We start from the raw sequence: 23,215 nt of genomic DNA on the forward strand, positions 1-23,215 counted from the left end.
AGGTAAAGCCGCCGCCTTCAGTGCTACCGGTGGCATCCCACGTGGGCGCCGGTTCGAATCTCAGCTGCTCCACTTCGGATCTAGCTGCCCGCTGATGGCCCGAGTGCCTGGGCCCCTGCACCTGCATAGGAGACCCAAATGGAGTTCAAGGATCCTGGCTTTGGCCTGGCCTTTGTGGCCATTTGGGGAGTGAACCAGCGAAGACATTCTCTCTCTCTTTTATGCTGCCTCGCAAGCGAATGAATGAATGAATGAATGACTCTTTTAAAAGCTCTATAAATCAATATAGCAGGCCGGCGCCGCGGCTCACCAGGCTAATCCTCCGCCTTGCGGCACCGGCACACCGGGTTCTAGTCCCGGTCGGGGTGCCGGATTCTGTCCCGGTTGCCCCTCTTCCAGGCCAGCTCTCTGCTATGGCCAGGGAGTGCAGTGGAGGATGGCCCAAGTGCTTGGGCCCTGCACCCCATGGGAGACCAGGAGAAGCACCTGGCTCCTGCCTTCGGATCAGCGCGGTGCGCCAGCCACAGCGCGCTGGCTGCGGTGGCCATTGGAGGGTGAACCAACGGCAAAAGGAAGACCTTTCTCTCTGTCTCTCTCTCTCACTGTCCACTCTGCCTGTCAAAAAAGGAAAAATATATATATATATATATAGCAAAAGCTGCTGCCGGCCAGCCCAGCTGGTGGCCACTGCACACACCCCGTGGTGCCTCTCCCCGAGGCTGCGCGCCCCACCTGGGCCCTGCCAGCGCCTGTGTCCCACCCTGGCCAAGGGCTCCAAGGGCGCTGTCCATGAGCCTGAGGGTTTAGGCCCCGTGAGAATGCATCGGTAGAGAAGGAAGTGACCTGGGCTGACCTGTCCAGGCCCTGCCCCCGAGCCTTGGGCCCCTCCACCCCACATCAACACAGGCACAAACACTGCCCCCACACAGGCATCCCCGCCTGAGCTGCTCCCTGGAGGCTCCGTCCTTCCGGAACCCTCCGCAGAGACGTGGGCTCACAGGGGAGCACGGACCTCTCACCAGGTGCCCCTGGTCCCACCTCCTGGGGCCCTCCCAGGACAGGCCCTGTGCTCCCAGGCCTCAGCCCCAACCCCGGCATCCACCACTCAACCTGAGACCCTCGCACTCCTGCCAGCCTGGGCTCCCAGGTCTGGGGCCCTGCGAGGAAGGGCCCAGCCCTGCACTTGCTTGGGACAGCTGACTTGGGCCCACAGCCACCGGGAGACCCGTACCACCCGCTCGCCAGCCCGGCGTGCAGGGGTTAATGGGCCTGGCCATAGCGGGCAGGGCCCAGCCCCTGTGTGGATTCCCCGCGCCGCCCCCCGGGGCCTGGTTTCTTCGGAGACAAGGCAGTCGGCACTGTCTCCAGGCAGAGCAGCTGGTGCCGTCCCCGGGGCGTGTGCCCAGGAAGCCGCTGGTAGCCTCTGGTTGGGGGGGAGGTGGTGGCGAGAGGAGAGGCCCACACCCCAGCAGCCTGCTGCCGGGACCTGGCCGCAGGCTGGAGCCACCACCGGCCCTGCCCTGGCCGTGGGCACGAGCAGAGGGCGGACCCGCCTGCGCCCTGGGAGCCCGCAGCAGCTGCTGTGCAGGGGCCGGGACTCTCCTCCATCCATAGCCAGGTCCCTACCTGGGGTCCCAGTGGGCCGCATACTCTCTGCTGGCCCAGGCTCCTCCCCATGCTCAGAGCCATGTGACCAACACCTGCTGGGCCCTCCAAGTGAGCTTCACGGGGCGGCCCGGGACCCCCGCCCGTCTCTGCTATGTTCCAGGGCCCCAGCCCCCACCGCTGACCAGGGCACCTGCCACCTTCCCTCCTGCCCTGCTTTGAGGCCCTGGGTGGAAATAATGGGCGTGACAACCTTGACCTCATCGGCCTCAGACACCCACTGGGAGCAGGGCCGAGGGCCTGGGGCGCCCCGTCCCACCCCACCCCACCTCTGGGCCTTGAGGCCCCAAAGCAGCACAGACCACAGCCTCTCCATGCAGCTTGCCCAGGACGGGGGGTGGGGGTGGACAGGCGGAGAGGCCCCTGCGGGAGGTGGCCCCAGGGGAGGTCCCGCAGCCTCATGGCGCCCGCAGCACAGCTCCTGGAGACACGGTGGCCATACAGGGCCACACTTGCCCACGGCGTGCAGGGCTGGGAGCAGCGCAGCCTCCCCCGCCCAGCTCAGTCCAGGGCTGCTCCTCTCGCTTGGCTCTGGGAGCTGGGGACCGCACCAACCTCAGTCACTGCAGTGCCCTTGACCAAGGTTCCCTCTGGCCGGACTTGCCGACCAAGTCCCTGCCCGCTGAGACAGGCCGGGTGGGGTGGGGACATAGGCTGGCCACAGGGCCTGGACCTCCGCCTGGGCCCGGCCACCACTCCTCAACGACTGACTAGGCCAGGCCCCTGTGGGGGAGGCGTGGGGAGGTCGATGGAGAATGGGAGGCAGGCTTGTGGGGGCTGCACACGCCTGCACACTCACAGCTGTGGGGTCTCACACGTGTGTACACTCACAGCCATGGAACCTGCACACACATGTACATGCACAGCCTGGGGGCCTCACATGTGAACACACACAGCCATGGGGGCTGCACATGCGTGCACACACAGCTTTGGGGTCTCACACACGTGAACACGTGCAGCTGGCTTGCGGAGGCCCCGGTTCTACCCAGGCCTGCTCAGTGCAGGTTCCTTCTGGGAGCCTCACCCTGGACAGGCAGAGGCCAGGCTGTGTCCTGGGAGTCCCTGGGCTTCCCCAGAATGTGGGGGACATGGCCCAGCCCAGCGGGTGCCGCGAGCAGCACGTCCCGGCCCCCGCGGTGTCCGCTCACCAGGAGCCGGCTGTGTCCTGCAGCACCTCCTCCCGGGTGTCTTCCGGTTCCCGGAGTCTCCCTTCGGCAGCCCGCCAGCACTCCCGGTTTTCAGCGTGTGTCCGGCACGTGTCCATCTCTAGAAGCTCCACCTGGTTCTCAGGTCTGTGGCTGGGTCCGCCCGCGTCCTCCACACCTGTCTTCCCAGGGCCGGCGCTGCAGCACAGCGGGTAAAGCCGCCGCCTGCAGTGCCAGCCTCCCATGTGGGCGCTGGTTGAGACCCGGCTGCTCCTCTTCCCATCCAGCTCTCCGCTATGACCTGGGAAAGCAGTGGAAGATGGCCCAAGTACTGGGGCCCCTGCACCCACGGGGGAGACCTGGAAGAAGCTCCTGGCTCCTGGCTCTGGACGGGCGCAGCTCCAGCCGTCGCGGCCAATTGAGGAGTGAACCAGCGGATGGAAGAGCTCTCTCTCTGCCTCTCCTCTCTGTGTAACTCTTTTAAATAAATAGATAATTTTTTTTTGGACAGGCAGAGTGGACAGTGAGAGAGAGAGATAGAGAGAAAGGTCTTCCTTTGCCGTTGGTTCACCCTCCAATGGCCGCCGCAGCCAGCACGCTGCGGCCAGCGCACCGCGCTGATCCGATGGCAGGAGCCAGGTGCTTCTCCTGGTCTCCCATGGGGTGCAGGGCCCAAGCACTTGAGCCATCCTCCACTGCACTCCCGGGCCACAGCAGAGAGCTGGCCTGGAAGAGGGGCAACCGGGACAGAATCCGGTGCCCCGACTGGGACTAGAACCCAGTGTGCTGGCGCCGCAAGGCGGAGGATTAGCCTAGTGAGCCGCGGCGCCGGCCTTAAATAAATAGATAAATCTTAAGAAAAGAAAGAGGCTGGTGCCACGGCTCACTAGGCTAATCCTCCGCCTGTTCTAGTCCTGGTTGGGGCGCCAGTTCTGTCTCGGCTGCTCCTCTTCCAGTCCAGCTCTCTGCTGTGGCCTGAGAAGGCAGTGGAGGATGGCCCAAGTGCTTGGGCCCTGCACCCGCATGGGAGACCAGAAGCACCTGGCTCCTGGCTTCAGATTGGCGATGTGCACTGGCCACAGCGTGCTGGCCGTAGCGGCCATTTAGGGAGTGAACCAACGGAAAAGGAAGAGCTTTCTCTCTATCTCTCTCTCTCACTAACTCTGCCTATCAAAAAAAAAAAAAGAAAGAAAGAAAGAAAGAAAAGAAATGAAAAAAAAGAAAAAGAGACAGGGAGAAAGGGAGGGAGGGAGGCAGGGAGGCAGAGAGGGAGGGAACGCTGCCAGGATCCAAGCTGAGAATCCTGCCCCCTGTGCCAGCTGTCCTGCACGCGTGTTCCAGTGTGGGACGATTTGCCTTTGCTGCCACCTGGTGGCCGGGCCACGGGTGAGGTGAGCACCATGAAGCCCCGGCCCCTCTGGGCCTTGTGCCCCACGACGGGCACAAACCACAGCTGCACCAGGGCCCAGATGTCCCCTCGTCCTCCTGGGTGGAGGCCTCACCCCAGAAGAGGAACCCGCAGGCCTGTGCACACACGTGTCACGTGTGCTCCGAGGCGCCTCCTGGGACGCCCACGTGCCGTACCCGGGTTCCAGGCCCGCGGCACTTCCCGCTAACGCACCCCTTGGGAGGCAGCAGTGACGGTGCCTGCCATCCGGGGGGGTCCCCATGGAGTTCCTGGCCCCTGGCTGCGGCCAGGCGCAGCCCCAGCGGTTGTGGCCATCGGGGGAGTGAACCGGCGATGGAAGAACATTCTCTGTGTCTACCTTTCAAACAAAGATAAGTCAGTCAGTTCTTACAAGAGGGACAGCCACGTGAGTTCCCTGCCGCTGTCGGGGTCACCTGCCCACAAAGCCGCCGTCCAGCCTCCCCTCCTTGCTGACCACTCCTGGGCTTTGCTCAGCTTGGGCCACCCCTGCCCCGGGGTGGGGGGCACGGCTTGGGTCAGTGGGGCCTGGGTCAGCGGGACCCCCAACAGCAAGGCCAAGGCAGCTCCCCGGCCACCTGCCCCAGGGCGCTGCCTACTCCCATGTTCTGGGGGGGGGGTCCCGGGAACCAGGCCCCCGAGCTCCATCACAGGCAGCTTAGGGGCTGCTTCCAGCCCCTCCCAGCCAGGGTCCCTCCCTCCCAGCCCCGCAAAGAAGAGGGAGGCAGCAAGTGCGGGCATTAAATCAAATATACAGAATGTTCCTTTAATATGTACATATTCACAGTGCACCTGCGGGGGAGGGGCGGGAAGGCACTTGTCACGCGCCGGGGGCCCCGCGGCCAGGGCGCGTGCGGGAAGGCCACTTCTGAAGCACAGGGGAGGTCTCTGGAGCGGGCGGTGCGGGCGCGGGCAGGAGGGCATGGGGGCGGCGGCCCCGCGGGTGCCGCACCACGGCCGCCGCGCAGCTCCTGGGCCCCAAGCCACCGGACACCCCGACGGGGCGTAGGAAGGTGGGTCCGCGGCAGCCGCCCCAGGCCGCAGCCCCGCGTGGCTCCCGCACGCTCCTTACACAAACAGCGCCTCCCGCCCGGCGTCACTGAATAATTTATACACGGGTCCAGGAACGTAGAAAATAAACATTTGTTTTTTGGTTTTTGGTGGGGTTGTTTTTGTTTTTTTTTTTTACACAAAATAGAGGAACTATGCACACGGCCCGGGCGCCCGCGGGGCCTCGGGCGCGCCCCTCACGGCGCGGTTGTCCACCTTGGGGCCCGCGGCCCAGCGCGCGTCCTTGGCAGGCGAGCGCGGCAGGAACTTGTCCACTTCCAGCGCGTCCTCGTCGTCGCCGCCGCCGCCGCCGCCCGCCCCCCGCGGCCGCGGCGCGAAGTTCTTGTGGGGGCCCGGCCGCGCGATGGGGTTGCGGATGGGGTTCAGCGGCGCCCACTGGTTGTTGGCTCCGTCCTCGCGCGGCAAGCGGCTCCGCTCCCGCTCTTTCCTGCGCTTGCGCGTCCACCAGACGCACAGTGCCACGCACGCCAGCCACAGCACGCTGAACACGCCGCACAGCACGGGCACCAGCAGGCCTGGGGGCGGGGGGCGGGGGGCGGCGCATGAGCCCTGGGCACGGGGTGGGTGGGGCAGGACGCGCGGAGGCGGGGACGCTGTGGGGGTGGGCGGGGCGCCAGCCGCCTGTGCACCTGCCGCACCTGTGGAGGGGCCGCCCGCGACCACGGTCTCCACCTTGACCTCGGTGACCGCCAGCAGCACCGAGCCGTTCCCGCGCTGCGTGACGGCCGCCACGATGGCGTGGGCCGCGCTCTGGATCAGGCTGCTGTCGGGCAGGTCCCGCGCGGGGCTAAAGGACTGCAGAGTGCGGGCTGAGCGCCTGGCCCCGCCTGGGGGCCCCGGGAGGCGCCAGGAGGAGGTCTGGAGCTGGGGGGGCAGAGGTGGCCTCCGCTTCCCGCCACCCCGTGTCACGCACCGAGCACTCCCCACCACTCTGGGAACAGGGGCTCACGCACAGCAGAGGTGGGAGGGGCCGAGCAGCACCCAGACCCTGCCGGGGGTCCCCACAGGCAGCCTGAGGAGTCTCAATGAGGGCCCAGCCCCGTTCTCAGGCTGGGGGCTTCCTCACTCGCCTGCCCCCACCCTGCCCATGACCCCCCTGCACACGGCCCCTCCCCAGGACCCCCTGCCTAGAGCCTTGACACCCACAGCCTCAGACCAAACAGCTGGAGCCGACATCCAGCCGTTGTCTGCACAGGCCGCACCAGAGACCCCAGAACCGGTCCCACCCACTGCCTGCCCAGCCGCCTGCCAACCCCGCCCCTGCCGATGTCTGGCAGTGCCTCTGCCCACCCTCGCTCCGGCCACCACCTCCTGCACAGATGAGCTGCCCATCAGCCCCACCCCCAGGAAGCCGAGCCCTTGGGTTGCTGGTGACCCCCCGGATGCCCCCAACTTCTCCCTCTGCCCACCCTTCCCACTGACGCCTGGTGCCCAGCTCCCAGCCTGGACCCTGCTGGCCAAAGCTTCCAACAGCATGGGCAAGCAAGGTGCCACCAGGCCCCTGTGTGTGCAGGTCACCTAGCACCCGGCCAATCCCAGCCATGGCCCTGGGCACCGCACTCACCACAGCCACTTCCACAGCGCTGGGCCCCGAGGGGGACCGGTCACACAGCAGCACCAGCAGGCGGTCCCGGGCGACGGCCCTGGTGGCCGGCAGAGAGCGGATCCCAGAGCAGATGGTGCCCACGGTGGTGCCCTGAGCCGACACCACGCGTGAACAGGGTCAGCCGAGGACCTGGGGCTCAGGCCCCCTCACAGCCAGGACTGGGGCAGAGGCTGGAGGGAGAGGTGGAGGGCACAGGTGCCTGCTGCCGTGGGCGCCGTCCCCCCCCCCCCAGGGCCCAGCTCGGTTCCCGCACTGGGCCCCGCTCACCTGGGGCACCTGGTCGCGGTTGAAGCGCAGCGTGAGGCGGGCGCAGTTGTTGTCAAGGTGGCCGGAGCGCGGCAGGCAGGGGGTGCCGGGCAGCAGGGGCTCCTCGGCACCACACTCCCCCCAGGCGGCGCAGGGCGGCTGCAGGCACTGGCCCTCAGCCCTCTCCCGGCACTGCTGTCCTGGCGGGCACTGGGTGTCCGGTCTGTTGGACTCGGCTGCCAGCAGGCACGGCTTCCACCCGCACCACACCTGGGACAGGCACGCGTGGGTGAGGAGGACCGAGACCGGCATGGGGGTCAGCAGGTCCTGGGCCTGCCCCCCACCCACAGGGAAGGGCAGCGCCGGCCCCCACCTTGCTGCAGTCCCGGCGGCCATCCAGGCAGCGGCAGCTGTTGCAGTCCTCCACCCAGGAGCTGCCGTGTGGGAGCGGCGTGCCCCGCGACCAGCAGGATCTCCCGAACCCGACGACTGTGGGGAGAGGCAGCCTGAGGGGGCGGCGCCTGGGCCCTGACCCAGCCACGCCCCGTGGGACCACGCCAGCCTACCTTCCTGGCACCGAGGCCCAGCCCGGCCTGGTGGGCAGCTGCAGTGGTAGCCGTTGATCTCGTCCACACAGGTGGCCCCATAGGCACAGGGCGAGGACTGGCACTCATCGATGTCTGCGGGAATGTGCCATTTGCTCAGCAGGGCTGGCGCCCCTGGGGAGTAGTCCCTGGCCTGCTGGGCACCCCGCCCCCGGGGGTAGTCCCTGGCCTGCTGGGCATCCCGCCCCCGGGGAGTAGTCCCTGGGCCTGCTGGGCACCCCGCCCCTGGGGAGTAGTCCCTGGGCTTGCTGGGCCCCCGCCCCCGGGGAGTAGACCCTGGCCTTCTGGGCCCCCGCCCCCGGGGAGTAGTCCCTGGCCTGCTGGGCACCCCGCCCCCGGGGAGTAGACCCTGGCCTGCTGGGCACCCCGCCCCCAGGGAGTAGTCCCTGGCCTGCTGGGCCCCCGAGCCCTGCGGGGGGCACGCCTCTGCGGGCAACAGTGACGGATGGCCCAGGCCAGAAGGGCCCAGGTGAAGCTGTGACCCCAGCCCAGGGACCCCAGCCCTTCTGAGTTTCGTCACCAGGCAGGGTGCGACCCGGGCAGTGGGGGAGGGGGAACCAATGCTGGGGTGAGGCAGGAGGTGGCCGAGGTGCCCGGGCTGGGCTGAGCCCCCACTCACTGAGCCCCCCACTCACTGATGCCCGGGCTGGGCTGAGCCCCCACTCACTGATGCGGCAGTCAGGACCTGCGAAGCCCGGCGCACACTCGCAGCGGAACCAGTTGACGCCGTCCACGCAGACGCCACCGTTGTAGCTGTGGGGCACGGGCGTCAGGCGAGCCCCAACCCCAGGCCCCGCCCCGCCCACTGCCGAAGCTGCACTCACCACGGCAGGGGGTTGCAGTCGTTGGTGTCTGGGTTTGAGAGAGGACAGGGCGGTCGGTACAGCCCCCCTGCACCGTCCAGCCCGGCCCTGCCCAGGGGCCGGGGAGGGGCAGGAGCCTGGGGGCGGGGCTCAGAGCCTTTGGCTGGGGGATGGGGCAGAGGGCTCGATGCAGGGTGAGCAGCCACAGGGCGGGGTGGGGGGCTTGGGGCGTCGCCCTGGGGGAGAGTTGTGCTGGGGGACAGGCAGGGGCAGGCCCCGGGCAGGGAGGGGAGCCCCCGCCCGCTCACTGTGAGTGCAGGTGCGGCCCTCCCAGCCGTCCCGGCAGATGCAGGAGAAGGAGTCGCCGCTGCCCACGCAGGTGCCCCCGTTCACGCAGGGGTTAGGGAAGCAGCTGCTGTTCCTGGCTGTGGGGGGGGGGGGAGGCGCTCACCTGGTGCCACGCCCACCCCACAGGCGCAGATGGAGTGGGGGGGCATGGGGGTTCCCCATCCCCCACAGGGCACGGATGGAGCAGGGGGTCATCGGGGCTCCCCATCCCCCACAGGGCATGGATGGAGCAGGGCAGGTGGGGCTCCCCATCCCCCACAGGGCACGGATGGAGTGGGGGGGCATGGGGGCTCCCCATCCCCCACAGGGCACGGATGGAGCAGGGCAGGTGGGGCTCCCCATCCCCCACAGGGCACGGATGGAGTGGGGGGGCATGGGGGCTCCCCATCCCCCACAGGGCACGGATGGAGCAGGGCAGGTGGGGCTCCCCATCCCCCACAGGGCACGGATGGAGTGGGGGGGCATGGGGGCTCCCCATCCCCCACAGGGCACGGATGGAGCGGGGGGGGGGGCTCCTCACCCACAGCGCAGGTGCTGCCCTTCCAGCCCGGGGGGCAGGCGCAGCGGAAGGTGTCGCCGCTGTCGTAGCAGGTGCCGCCATTGCTGCAGGTGTAGGCGTCGCACTGGAACTCACCTGCGGGCACACGGCCGTCAGCGGGCGTTGGCCCGGCGAGGCCCCGCCCCCCACGCCCCGGCGCTCACGCGAGTGGCAGGTCTTGCCCTTCCAGCCGTCGTCGCAGACGCAGTAGAAGTCGTTGACCAAGTCGTGGCAGCGGCCGCGGCTGTGGCACGGGTCGGGGAGGCAGTCGTTGGGATCTGGGGGCGAGGCCGAGGGTCAGCGGGGTGGGGCGGGGCGGGGGCCCCGTGGCCGCGCCCCGGCGCCGCACTCACTGGTGTCACAGAGCTCCCCCTCCCAGCCGCTCGGGCAGAAGCAGCGGAAGGCGTCCACCTCGTCGATGCAGGTGCCGCCGTTGTGGCAGGGCTGGCCCAGGCAGTCGTCGATGTCTGCGGGGGAGGCCGGTGAGCCGGCGCGCGGGCGGCGGGTCCCCGGGCGGCCCGGCCCCCGCCCCACTCACTCTCGTGGCAGTAGGTGCCTGTGAAGCCGCTGTCGCAGACGCACGAGAAGCTGCCCCCGGGCTGGCTGATGCAGTGTCCGTGGGGGCCGCACACGCCGGGGGGCGCCAAGCCGGGCGCCCCGGGCCCCACCTCAAACCCGCAGCCGTCCACCACTGCGCAGACGGGCAGGAGTCAGGACCGCCCCCGCCGGGCCCCCGCCCCCGCCCGGCCGCACCGCACACCTCTGCAGGCCCCGCCGGGGCACGGCTCCCTGGGCACCGAGCAGTTCTTGCCACCGAAGTCCTCGGGGCACGCGCAGTAGTAGTCGCCGTCCAAGCTGTAGCAGCGAGCCCCGTTGTGGCAGGGACTAGGCTCACACACGTCCACAGTCACCTGCGCCGCGGGGAGTGCACCTGTCAGGGCCGCCCGCCCCCACCCCCGCGTCCAGGCAAAGGCAGGCCCCTCTTAGCCCCGGCCTGGGCACTGCAGCCGCCTCCACCCCACGGCCGTCCAGGCCCTGGCCGCTGGACGGAAACACCTGTGAGCCCCAGGCCTCCTCCCAACGCCCTCGCCGCCACTACAGCCCAACTTCCTCTGCCTCCCAAGGGCTGCATCCGGCCTCGGCCCCTCCCGCCGGCAGGAAGGCCACCTCCTGTCCCTCACCCCCGCCAGGCCACCCTGGAAGCCAAGGCTGTGGGTCCCCCCAGAGCCAGCCACCTCCATGCTCCTTCCGCCGAAGGCCAAGTCGGCTGCACGGAGAGGTGGGGAGGGGAGGTGGACCCACCCTCCATGCACAAACGCCTCCCCCCACGTCCCCAGGGGCCGCCCACCTGCCCAGCCATCAGGGCCACTTGTGCTCCAGCTGCTGACGGCCTGGGCAGATGGGCCCCCCACACACACCAGGAGGGGCTCCCTGGGCAGCCCCCCCCACACCGGCCCAGCCAGGCACCCAGGCTCTCCAGAGCCCAGAGCTGGGCCTGGGATGTGGGGTCAGCTGCTGGTCACTTGGGCTGGTGCCCCTCCCAGCGCCCAGGCCTCACCTCGCAGAGGGACCCAGAGAGGCCTCTGGGGCAGTGGCAGCGGAAGCCGTCCACCAGGTCCTCGCAGAGGCCACCGCCGTGGCAGGGGCTGCTGGCGCAGGCCTGCCGCTCCAGCTCACAGTGCTGGCCCCAGAAGCCGCGTGGACACACACACCGGTACCCGTTCACCAGGTCCTGCCGGTGGGGGGCCGGCTGAGCCTCCCGCAGTGTCCTGGGCCCTGCACCGGCCCCTGCCAGCCCCCTGCCGCCCCTCCTCCCGGGCCCCCGCTGGCCCCCTGCCCCTGGTCCCAGGGCCCCCCACTGCCCCCTCCTCCCGGGCCCCCGCTGGCCCCCTGCCCCTGGTCCCAGGGCCTCCCACTGCCCCCTCCTCCCGGGACCCCGCTGGCCCCCTGCCCCTGGTCCCAGGGCCCCCCACTGCCCCCTCCTCCCGGGACCCCGCTGGCCCCCTGCCCCTGGTCCCAGGCCCCCCCACTGCCCCCTCCTCCCGGGACCCCCCCCCCCCGCTCACCTTGCAGGTGCCGCCGTGCTGACACTGGCCGTGGCAGTCATTCACGTCTAGGGCACAGGAGTGGGTGTCGGGCTGCCCTGCGCGCCCCAGCCCCGCCCCGGCCCCCCCCCCCATACTGACTGATGTGGCAGTTGGCGCCCGTCCAGCCCGGGAGGCAATCGCAGTAATAGCCGCCAATCAGGTTTTTGCAAGACAAAGCGTTAAGGCAAGGCCGCCCTTCACACTCATTGGCGTCTGTGGACGAGACAAGGGCAGCTGGGGAGCCGTGGGCCAGCCCCGGGCCCCATGCCCCGTGCGTGGCGCCCGCAGCCCCGCAGCAGCCCACAAACATGCACACGCGGCCCCGCAGCCCCGCAGCCCCACGCGTGGCGCCCGCAGCAGCCTGCATGCATGCACACGCGGCCCCGGGACCCCTTACCCAGCTGGCAGGTGGCCCCCACCCACTGCTCCGGGCAGATGCACTCAAAGCCGTCCACTCGGTCCACACAGGTGCCACCCGCCGCACATGGGTTCGAGGCACATTCATCAATGTCTGTGGACAGAGACCAGAGGCTGTGGCCGGGGGCGTGGCAGTCTGGCCCATGGCATGGCCAAGGGGAGAGCCTGGCTCCCACACGGGTCCCCCACCAGAAGCAGGACCACGCGCAGGGTCTCGTGCCGCCCGTCCCTGGGCCAGACCGGCCCCTCCCCAGAGCCCTCAGGTGCCAGGCCAAGCCCCCAAACAAGGGCCCAGCACTCACCCACGGCACAGGTGGGCCCGCTCCAGCCCGATGGGCACTGGCACTCGAAGCCGGACGGCACCTCGTGGCAGGAGCCCCCATTGGCACACGGGTTGGAGGCACAGGCGTGTTCCGCTAAGAACCAGAGCAGGGGAAGGTGGGGGGATGCAGCTGCCCCTCCTCCCTGACCCACGAGCCCCCAACGCCAGGGGTGCTGGGGTCACAGCAGGGGTGCTGGGTCACAAGATGGGTGTGCCAGGGTCACAGGGCCAGGTCACGGGGGCCGGGGTTACAGGGTGGGGGTCACGGGGTCACAGAGTGGGGTCACAGGGTGAGGGTGCCAGGGTCATGGTACAGGGTGACAGGGCAAGAGATGCCAGGGTCACAGGGTGGGGGGTGCCAGGGTCACAGGGTGCGGGGTGCCGGATTCACAGCGCAGAGGTGCTGGGGTCACGGGCAGGGTGCTGGGTCATAGATTGGGGGGGTGCCGGGGTCACGGGTGGGGGTGCCGGGTCACAGAGTGGGGTCACAAGGTGGGGGGTGCCGGGTCACGGGGCCCCGTCATACCCCGCTCGCAGTTCTTGCCCGTGTAGCCCTCGGGGCAGGTGCAGTGGTACTGGTTGGGCTCCGCATTGATGCAGGTGCCCCCGTTGGTGCAGGGGTGGTGGCTGCCGCAGTAGTTCAGGTCTGGGGACGGAGTGACGCTCAGGGCCACAGCCCGGCCCCCCGCCCCCCGCTACCTTTGTCGCACAGCAGGCCGCCCCCGCCCCCGCTACCTTTGTCACACAGCAGGCCGCCCCAGTTGGTCTCACAGTTGCACTGCCAGGGCTCCACACAGCTGCCGTGCAGGCAGCCAGGGTAGGGGACGCACTCGTCACAGAACCGCCCCTGCCAGCCGTAGCTGCACCTGGGGGCCGGGGCGGGGCCTGGTGAGCCCCACGGGGGGAAGGCCCCGCCGGCCGGCCCCGCGGTCACAGGCATTCCCGGCCACTGGCCGAGGCTGGTCAGCCCAGCTGTCCCGTCACTCCTCCCCGAGCTATTTTGGGACTCCCCCCGAGCTGGGCCCCAGGAGCAGGCGCCGGGGAAGGAAGGCCCTGCAGGGACCCCAGGGAGCAAGCACAGTGTGGACACGCCAGGGCCACCTGGCCAGGCAGCCCAGCAGGCTATCGGGAGGGCCTGAGCCCCACCCTGGTCGTGTGACCCAGGCCACGGTACAGGACCTCACCTCAGCACAAGGGCAGCCTGGGGCGGGGGCCGCCTGAAAAATGGCCCCCAGGGGCGCCATGGCCCCTAGGCCTGGCTCTGCCCTGCGTGCCAGCCGGCGTCCCCTCTGGAAGTCGTGGAGTTGGGCCAGTGGCCCCAAAGGGGAGAGCCTGGGGTCCCCCAGGGACACCCCAGGGCTCGCTGGCTGCCTGCCAGGCCCACATAGGGCTCCAGGGACCCCTTCCCGAAGGCTGACGCCCTGTGGACGGCACCGACGTCCAGGCCGCGTCACTTCCACACCGGCACCCACCACCCGGGTTTATTTTTGTAAAAGGAAAGAGCCAGGGCCCTTCCCTTCCTGAGCCGCCCGGGGCCACGCAGCCAGCATCGTGGCCGGCACCGCGGCCGGCACCAGCCCTGGGCCCAGCTCACCCTGGCTTGGGATGGGGGAAGCCAAGGCTGGGTCCAGCCCAGACGCTCAGGGCCCCCACCTTACATCCCCACGGGGAATCCCCCTCCAGGTGACAGGGACACAGGCTCAGGGTGGGGCTGTGACGCCTCAGGTCACCGCCAGGGAGCGCCACAGCCGGGCTCAGAGCCCAGACCTCGGGGGTCCCAGGGGTGTGCTCCCAGCCCTGGGTGGGGCAGCCCTGCCACGGCCCCCAGCCCAGCAGCTCCAGAGGCCCTGGGAGGGCAGCAGGAAGGCCCGGCCATCTCCTCTCTGCATCAGCATCCGGTGGGGGGGCACTGCCCCCGAAACACAGGCCCAGCGCTGCTGGAGGCGGCCGCCGGGGCCACCGCCAGGCTTCCTGCCCCTGGCCTCCCCGCAGGTAGCCCGGCAGCCGTCCACCCCCTCCAGGCTGCCCGGCTCTCCTGCCGCAGCTCCTGTGCCGGGGCCTGCTCCCAGCACACAGGCCAGACGGCCCACCCCAGGGACTGGGCCTTCTTGGCCCCATAACCACGTCTCCCACCCTGGATGTGGCTCCCGGAGGCCCACCCAGGGCCAGGCCATGCCCTGCTCCAAACCTTGGCCCCTGCATCTCCGGCTGCCCGTTTTCAGGCCTCTGCTCCACTGGGCAGAGGGGCAGCCCCTGGCCTTTTTTTCCCACCAGCTGACCCCCAACCCCCAGCTGCCAGGTTCCCCATCTCCTGGTCTCCTCTGGCCCCAGCTGCTCCCCTGCTCAGCTGTACACCACCCGTCCGCTTACCTGCCGGAGGCTGGGATCTCCCTGGCCCACGTCCCCCTGACGCGTGCCAGGACCACGGACCTCACTCTGCTGTCCCCAGGGGGTGGCCCTCGGCCCCATCCCACCTGCCCACCACCCCTGCCTCCTCCACTGCTCAGGGTCCTTCCTGGCCCCCCACCCCTGCGTCCAGCCCACCGGCCAGTCCACAGGCCGCCCCACGCCGCAGACACTGCCAGTGGCTTCCGGCCTGCAGGCCTCTGCTCTCCGGTGGGCTGACCGCTGGCTGCCGGACACGCCCCGCGCTCAGAGGACGCCAGGCGCCGGGCAGGGGTGAGGGCGGCGCGGGACTCACCTGCACTCCCCAGGCACAGCGCATCCCCCGTGGAGCAGATTACACCCTTGTTTACACACAGCTGCGAACAGAGGAGCAGAGAGAGGCTCGCCGCGGCCCGGGGGGCTGGGCGCCGCCGCCCGCCGCAGGCCCTCACCTTCCTTGCACTCCTTGCCCATCCAGCCGTCCATGCAGGCCTTGTTGCCGTACTGGTCGCAGCCGTAGTGGCCGAAGAAGTCGTCGCGGGGCCGGCAGAACTTGTTGCAGGTGGCGCTGTAGTAGTTGTCGTCACAGCGCACGCGGATCTGCAGCTCCAGCTGGGCCACGTGCCCGCTGAAGTGCAGGCTCTTCCAGCGGTCCTCGGGGTTGATCATGCCGGCGTGCGACACCCGCTCGATCAGCAGCTCCTCTGGGGGGCGGCAGAGTCAGTGGCGGCCGCCGCCCCCCCGCCGCGGACTCTGTAGGGGCCGGGCACAGCGGGACGCAGGGACGCTGGCCGGGATGCTGGGCCCAGGGGAGGCCCGGCTGGGGCGGGAGCCAGGCCCTGGGCTCTGCCGGGAAGGTCTGGGTGCCAGCTGCCTGCCCACAGCGCGGCGTGGCCAGCCCTGGTATCCCGGAACCCCTGAAGCCCGGTGTGGCCCCGGTAACCGCCTGGTTGGGCCCTGCCTTCGCAGAAGCCCCGGTGACGCCAGGACAGGTTCTCCACGGTGAAGACTCAGCAACACCCCCCCCCAAGAGCCCCCCCCCGGGGCCCTGCTCTGGCCTGGCGCCAGCCCCTCCCCAGAGAACTCTGGCCCCTCTGCTTCTGCCTGGCACGACCCTGTGTGCCCCACAGCTCCAGCCCCCACCCCACCAGCATCCCCAGAGAGCAGGCTCTGCATAGCCTCGGGGCCCACGGGGCAGGACACTCCCTGCCTTTGCTGGCCCAGGGCCCTGCAGACCCCAGCAGGGGCAGCAGCTGGGGAGCCTGGGGCAGGGTCCACCAGGGGAGGGGCCCAGCCCTGCGTCCCTGACAGGGCCAGCGGCAGAGTGACAGGAGACGCTGCTCCTGCCTGGTGCGTAGCTCAGTCCAGCACCGCCACCAGGGAGCCCGGGCATCGCGGGACCTCTCACGCAACCCTCTGGGCAGAGGACGCTTCCCGGGCACAGGAGACCCTCGTCCCCGAGGCCCCTGACAGGGGCGCCCCCGCCCAGAGCTCACTCACCATCGGGGGTGGTCTCGTTGTCCCAGTCCCAGGCTTCCACAATCAGGGTGAAGGAGCGCTGAGGACAGGAGGCGCGGTCAGCGGCCTGCAGGTGCGCCCAGCACAGCCCCGGGCCCTCCGGCCCGATGCAAGGACCCCCCACCCCTCTGTTCCATCTGAGGACCCCGCCCCCACCCCGCTGTTCCACCCGAGGACCCCCGCCACCCCTCTGCTCCATCCAAGGACCCCGCCCCCACCCCTCTGCTCCATCCGAGGACCCCACCCCCACCCCTCTGCTCCATCCGAGGACCCCCCACCACCCCTCTGCTCCATCCGAGGACCCCGCCCCCACCCCGCTGCTCCACCCGAGGACCCCGCCCCCACCCCTCTGCTCCATCCGAGGACCCCCCCCACCCCTCTGCTCCATCCAAGGACCCCGCCCCCACCCCGCTGCTCCACCCGAGGACCCCGCCCCCACCCCTCTGCTCCATCCGAGGACCCCCCACCACCCCTCTGCTCCATCCGAGGACCCCCCCCCGGCTGCTCTACCCGAGGACCCCCCCGCTCCATTGATGACCCCACCCCCACCCCCTCTGCTCCATCCGAGAACCCCGCCCCCACCCCCTCTGCTCCATCCGAGGACCCCCCCCGCTGCTCCACCCCAGGACCCCCCCACCCCTCTGCTCCATCCGAGGAGCCCCCCTGCTCCATCCGAGGACCTCCCCACTGCTCTACCCGAGGACCCCACCCCACCCCCTCTGCTCCATCCGAGGGCCTCCCACCCACTCTGCTCCATCTGAGGCCCACACCACCTCCCCCCCCGCACCATCCGAGGACCCTAACCCACCCCTCTGCTCTACCTGAGGACCCCACCCCCACCCCTCTGCTCCATCCGAGGACCCCAACCCACCCCTCTGCTCCATCCGAGGACCCCACCCCTACCTCTCTGCTCCATCCGAGGACCCCAACCACCCCTCTGCTCCATCCGAGGACCCCACCCCACCCCTCTGCTCCATCCGAGGACCCCTGCCCCCTTGCTCCATCTGAGGCCCACCCCACCTCCCCCCGCTCCATCCGAGGACCCCACCCCACCCCTCTGCGCCATCCGAGGACCCCACCCCGCTGCTCCATCCGAGGGCCTCCCCACCTCCTCTGCTCTACCCAAGGACCCCACCCCCCCCGCTCCATCCGAGGACCCCACCCCTCTGCTCCATCTGAGGCCCACCCCACCCCCCCCGCTCCATCAGAGGGCCCCCACCCCTCTGCTCCATCCGAGGACCCCCCATGCTCCTCCTCAGCAGTGCCCCTTGGAGGCTCAGAGGCTGAGCTCCTCATCTGGGGCCCCTGAGGCCCCTGTGCAGCCTGCCCTGAGCTGGTTCAAGCCAGCACGGACGGAAGGGAGAGCCATGGAGCTGGGTGGCACAGACAGGGCCCAGTGGGCAGCCCGGGTCCCCAGTGTTTCCAGGGGGTGTCCCCTGGCGCTTCACAGGGGTCTGACCCACCAGAGGGAATGCAGGATGCAGGGTTAGGGTTAGGCCCTCCCTGCCGCCAGGTGCGTGGAGGCTGCCATTGAGAAGCCTGGACAGGTGAAGCCCACACACCTGCCTCCACCCTCGGGCTAGGAACCAGGGCTGGGGGCGGGGTGGAACTGAGGACCAAGAGGCCAGCACCGCCTCCGCTCCAGTGGCCGCCCCTCCCAGGATGGTCTGGCCCGGGGCCCCTAGGCCATGGGATGCGGTGACACAGCCACCCCCACCCCTGCAGCGCAGGGCCCCAGGGGCCACGCTCCTGGCCCTCAGTGCCCCCCTTGCAGCCCCTGTATCCTAGCCGTGCAGGGGAACGCGAGGGCCCCCACCCGGCCACCCTGGGCCACAGCTGGCCCGAGACAGGGCTGGCCTTCGCCAGGGCCTCCTGGAAAGCTGGTGGTCCCACCAGCCCCTCCCTGCCCAAGCACATTCACAGCTCTGCACGCTACTCCCAGCCCGGGACCCTCTGCCAGGCCCCCACCCCATGCCTACTGCCCCTCAAATGGGCATCCTGGGACCCACATGCAGCCAGGAACCAGGCTACAAGTGGGGGTCCCCAGCACCCAGCACCCTGGGGCTCTCAACATGTCTCCCTAAACCCAGGCCCCCTGCCACCCACCTCCCCCGGGGGCCCCTCCCAGCTGTCCACAGTACCATACCCAGAACCGAGCCAGGGCAGCTGCCCCAAGGCTCAGGGCTGGGCGGGCACTCCTAAAGCCCTGCCCACCTGCCCCCCCCCAGGCCCTGGCTCTTTCCCAGACCCCACTTGTCCACTCCTTCACTGGGCCACACACTGAGCACACAGCATCTCGGCCACTGGGAGCCCTCAGCCTCAGCACGGGGGGAGGAAGCGTCCAAGCTTTCCCGGAAGGTGGCACGGGGGCCAGCAGGGAGCCCCGGAGCTGCGGACAGGGACAGGGGCACTGGAGGAGGGTCACAGACCCCCGCCCAGACCTTGTCACCCAGTCAGCAAAACAGGTGGCTGCTGGGGGGGTTAACAGCCACTAGGGCCAGAGCGGGGCCTGGAGGCTGAGACCACCAGCCAGGGCTCGGCCGCTCTGGCCACAGGGCGGGCAGACAGGAGCCCGGCCGACCTCGGCCTCTCGGCAACCACACCCGGGCTTCAGGGCGAGCAGGGAGCTCCTCCTGGCTCCCAGGAAACCCCCGCCAGCTGCCCAGGTAGGATTACTGCCACCTTCACCCAGGCCCAGGGCTCCGGTTACCTGCTCCCGCGGGGACGTGCGCCTGCCCGCCCGCCAGCTGGGCTCCCTGCACCTGGACGGCAGGAAGTCACCCAGAGGCAACCTGAGCCAGTGGGTGGGGCACACCTGCACCCCTCGCCCACCTGCCAGGTCGTCCAGCACCCCGCCGGGCCGGCTGCAGGACCCAGGCCGCCTCCTGCCAGGTGGCTGCGGCCTAGGACCGAGTCTGTCAGCGGAGTCCCCACAGAGCACGAGGGAAGTGAGGGGCCTCCCGACCACCCCACCGTCTCTGCAAGCTGCGCTCCACCTGCTTGCGGGGGCAGCAGGCCAAAGACACCCAGCAGGCAGGAGTGAGCGGCCCCACTCACGCCCTCCCCAGCGTCCAGGCCCAGCCCCCCAGCGGGGCAGATGCATTTCCTGAAACCCGATAGGAGAGGCCCAGGCCGCTGCGCCATTGTCACCGGAGGCAGAGGAACAGCCCCCAGGGCCACACCGGGAGCAGCGGGGACCCTGCATGCGGGCTGCAGACATCGGCCAGGGCCTGGCCCGGCGCGCAGCCTCCCCGGCCCCCAGCATCTCCTCACAGGGACCTAAGTGGGCTCCCGGGAGAAGGACCAGCGTGGCCCGGGATGAGACATCCAGCCTCCCCCCACCAGCCCTGGCCCCAGCCTGCCTCCCGAGCGCTGTCCCGCTGGCCAGCTCATCCTATCCAGACCCCATCTCCACCTTGGACCGGGGGCTCACACGGCTGAGCCAGTGAAGGCAGGTGGACGCCTTGGCAGCCTGCGGCCCCAAAGCTGGGGCAGCTCTGTCCACGCCCGCCAGGCCCCTCCCCTACCACCCTGAGCACAGCCCCATGGGCAGCCCACCCCCACCTCACAGAAGGCACGGGACTGGCATGCTCTGGAGCCCTCAGCCACGGGTCAGGGAGACGCGCCAGACCCCGGGCGGGCGGGGCTCACAGGCAGCAGAGGGTGGGCCCAGCTCCTCTCCCTCTGGGCAGAGCCCTGGTTGCCCAGGTCACAGCCAGCTGCTGTACCAGAACCCGCCACACAGCAGACCCAAGGGAAAGTTCCTCCTCCCCCCGTGGGGCCCTTCCTTCAGCCCCCTGGACCCCCCAGACCCCCCGGACGCCGGGGCCTGGAGAGGAAGGGCAGCCACTGCCCGGAGGATGGCCTGCGAGACCCTGAGCCTGCCCACTCAGGGGGCCAAGCCGGACTCCAACAAAGAGCCACGACACGTACACTCCAGAGACCCCAGCCCATGAGGGCAGAGGGCCCAGCCGGCCGAGACTGTGGGTGGGAGTGGGGGCCAGGGGGCCAGGGGGCGGGAGGGGCCCAGGCTCCCTTGCTCACGACCCTGCTCTTCCCTGGGGAGCCCGTGAGTCGGAGCTGGGCCCCGGCAGGACCGGTGCCCGCTCTCTGGGCTGAGGCCGCAGCCTGGTCCCCAGGGCACCTGGACAGTTTCTGCTCCTGCGGTCTCGGCACCTGGGTTCCAAACGGGCCCCAGCCTGTGGGATGGAGCCGGACCCTCGGCAAACCAGGGCGGCATGGCCGCGAGGCTGCTTCGGACGGGGCGGAAATACCAGGGTGTTGGCATCACCGGCTCGAGGGGAGGAGGGAACCGGAGCTGCCCCCAGACTTGCTTTCCCCACGGCCCCGCCCCCCCTCCCGGGGCTGCCCGGGGACCCATCGCCCGGCCTCCAAGGAAGGCAGGGGCCTGCCCCGTCCCGTCCCCCGCCGCGCAGCCGCCACATTCCTCCAGGGCCTCCCTGCCCCCACGCCCACTGCTGCCAGCTCCAGCAGAAAACACATCCCCAGGTAGCGATTTGGAGCCTCGCCGCCTGATGACAGGCTTGGGCCCTGCTCGGGCCTGCCCGCAGAGCCGCGGGGGCGAGGGCCTGCCCTCCCCTAACTGCCTGGTCCCTCCCCGCTCCAGCACAGGGGGCGCGGGGTCAGGGGGCACCAGGCCGGGCACTCAGGGTGGGCAGGGGCAGGAGCAAGGCTGTCCGGCCAGCTTAAGAGAAGCTGTACCAGGGTGCCCAAAGCCCTTGGCCCGGCCGCCAGGCCCAGTCTCCGCCAGGACCAGGATGCCCGGCTGGCCACTCCTGTGCGGCCCACAGGCCAGGTCAGAAGGGCCTCCTGCCCCCTACCCGTGCCCCCACCCAGCCGCAGGCCTTCAACACCCAGCAGGGAAAAATCTCAGAACAGACCCAGGTACCCGCAACCCCGCAGCACCCGCGGCGGCCTCCGAGCCAAGACCCTACACCACCCCTGCCCCCCTCAAAGAGGGAAAGTCACACGGGCGACTCAGAGGGCCCCGCCGACGGGGCCCAGCCACTCTCGCCCTGGGGGATCTGGGCCCAGCCATGGACACCTTGGCCAGCAGGGACCAGACCTTCCCGGGCCCAGGTCCTAAGCCTCCCCCACCCCAATCCACGGAACTGCAGGGCGGGCACAGGCCCCGGGCCCGGGACGGCTGCGCCAGGACCTGCCCGGGGCCGGCCCCAGCACGCGCGGTGCACATGCCTCGCCCGGGGCCTCGCGCGCCTCCCCGCCCAGACAGACACGCGCGGGGCGACGCAGGCACACGCCAGGGGCCGCCGCCCCGCCCCGCCGCGACCCCGCGCGCCCACGTGGCCCGGCTCGCCCCAGGCCCACGAAGCACGCGCCCCCGCGGCCCGCGGCGCGGCGCCCCCTGCAGGCCCCGCCCCGTCTGGGCCCGCGCCGGGCCGGGCCGCAGGTGCTGGAGCGGCGGCGGCGGGGGAGAAGGAGGACGCGACGCGGGGGAGAGGGCGCACGTACCGGCCAGGCGAACTGGAAGGGGATGACGACGAGGCCCGGCTCCTGGTCGCCGCTGGCCCGGGCCCGCGCGCGCGCTCGGTCCCCCGCAGCGCCCGCCGGCGGCAGGTAGAAGGAGTTGCCGCCCAGCACGGGCGTGGCGCCGTGGCCGTAGTTGCAGGGCCCCGTGGGCGTCACCTTGGCCTGGTACTCCTTCAGGCACACGCGCACGTACGTGTCGCACTCGTCCCGGCCGCAGCCCCCCGCGCGCGTCGTCCGGCCGTCGCCGTCACAGCAGGCGCCGCTCCGCAGCTCCCCGTTCGCGTTCCGCAGCGCGCTCAGCTGCAGCTCGAAATAGCCCATGGGCCGCGCCGCCTAAAAATAAGGCAGCGGGGAGCGAGGGAGGCGCGGGCCGGGGTCGCGCGCCGGGGGAACGGGCCCCACCGCGGCGCGCAGCCGCTGGGGCTCCCCCCGAGGCTGCGCCCCGAGGGGCGGCCCGGTGCGCCCCGTCCGCGCCCGCGCCGCCGCGCCCCGCTCACCTGCACGCAGAGCGCCAGCAGCAGCAGCAGCCGCCGGGGCAGTCGCCCCCGGCCGCGCACCCGCATCGCCGCCTCGACCCCGCCGCCGCCGCTGCCGCCGCCGCCGCCTGCGCCCGGTCCGGGCCGCCGCGCCGGCCTCCCTGCGCCCGCCCGCGCGCCCGCCTCCGAGCGCGGCAGCGGAGGGGCGGCGGCGGCGCGGGCGGGGTCGAGCGCCGCGCCGCGCGCGGGCCTGGGCGGCGGGGGGCGGCGGCGGCGGCGGCTCCGGCTCGCTGGCGGCCGCGCTCGGCGGCCCGGCCCGGCTCCCACCCGGCGGCGGCGGCGGCGGCGGCGGCGGCGAGTCCCGGCCTCGGCTCTGCGCGCCCGCGTTCCCGGCACCGCAGCCAACAAGTTCGGGACGAGACTGACAGCTCGCTCGCCCATTCGTCACCCGCGCACCTGCATATGCATGAGGGGGAGGGGCCGCGCCGTGGGGTGGGGCCGCGGGGGGGCTGCCGGGGGCGCCCCTGGCTTTGAAGGCGGCGGAGGGCGCCGCCCGGCAGCGCCCAGGCGGCGGGGGCGCAGGGCTGCGAGGTCAGCGGGGCCGCCCGCGCGCCCCCGCCCGCTCCCGGCGCCGCACACGGCCTCGCCCCGGCCCGCGTTCCCGCCGGGTGTCAGGAGCCGGGGGTGGGGCGCCCCCCCGGGGTCACCGCCGCGGTCCCCTCCCATCCGTGCGCCTCTGCCGCGCTCCTGGCTCCCGGGGGAGACACCGCCTTCTGCTCACAGCCGGCGCGGGGCGGGGGGTCGGCTCCGCGCGCGGCCCGGCCCCTCCTGCGCGCCCCCTCCCCGAAGACTCGCCCCCGCCCCGCGCCGGCTGCAGGGGGCGCTGCTCCCCTCCGACGCTCGCCCCGCGCGGCTCGCCGCTGCCTTGCCTTCCTCTAGGCGCCGGCGCAGCCGCTACTGTACAAACGCTGCTGCGGGGGTCGGGGCCCCAGGCCGGGGGTGGCGTCCCGGAGAGCACCGCGGCCCCCACCTAATGCCGTCCCCCT

General features: G+C 71.0%; 1 protein-coding gene across 3 annotated transcripts; it reads right to left on the reverse strand.

The window, feature by feature from the left end:
* Positions 1-4,976: 4,976 nt before the first annotated feature.
* JAG2 (jagged canonical Notch ligand 2) lies at positions 4,977-22,625 on the reverse strand. 3 transcript variants are annotated; one of them, XM_051839903.3, is made up of 26 exons: positions 22,191-22,625; positions 21,676-22,026; positions 16,165-16,222; positions 15,117-15,368; positions 14,981-15,041; positions 13,015-13,145; positions 12,806-12,925; positions 12,260-12,373; positions 11,938-12,051; positions 11,640-11,753; positions 11,520-11,566; positions 11,012-11,185; positions 10,214-10,364; positions 9,992-10,144; positions 9,807-9,920; positions 9,618-9,731; positions 9,436-9,549; positions 8,876-8,992; positions 8,589-8,616; positions 8,432-8,517; positions 7,726-7,839; positions 7,533-7,648; positions 7,181-7,429; positions 6,872-7,003; positions 5,946-6,102; positions 4,977-5,822 (listed from the first exon to the last, which is right to left on the reverse strand). In XM_051839903.3, exons 1-26 carry the CDS (start codon positions 22,608-22,610, stop codon positions 5,440-5,442), a joined length of 3,984 nt encoding a protein of 1,327 aa, XP_051695863.3. In that variant the 5' UTR covers positions 22,611-22,625; the 3' UTR covers positions 4,977-5,439. The 3 variants fall into 3 exon arrangements, 2 of the variants coding, with proteins under 2 accessions (XP_051695863.3, XP_051695865.3); XM_051839905.3 differs by lacking the exon at positions 11,640-11,753; XR_016226664.1 differs by lacking the exons at positions 4,977-5,822; positions 5,946-6,102; positions 6,872-7,003; ... (1 more) ...; positions 7,533-7,648; positions 7,726-7,839 and having other exon boundaries at positions 8,435-8,517; positions 10,212-10,364.
* Positions 22,626-23,215: the final 590 nt, after the last annotated feature.

This window comes from Oryctolagus cuniculus, chromosome 20 (assembly GCF_051225735.1).
Source record: "Oryctolagus cuniculus isolate XC-2025 breed Fujian yellow rabbit chromosome 20, ASM5122573v1, whole genome shotgun sequence".
NCBI lineage: Eukaryota > Metazoa > Chordata > Mammalia > Lagomorpha > Leporidae > Oryctolagus > Oryctolagus cuniculus.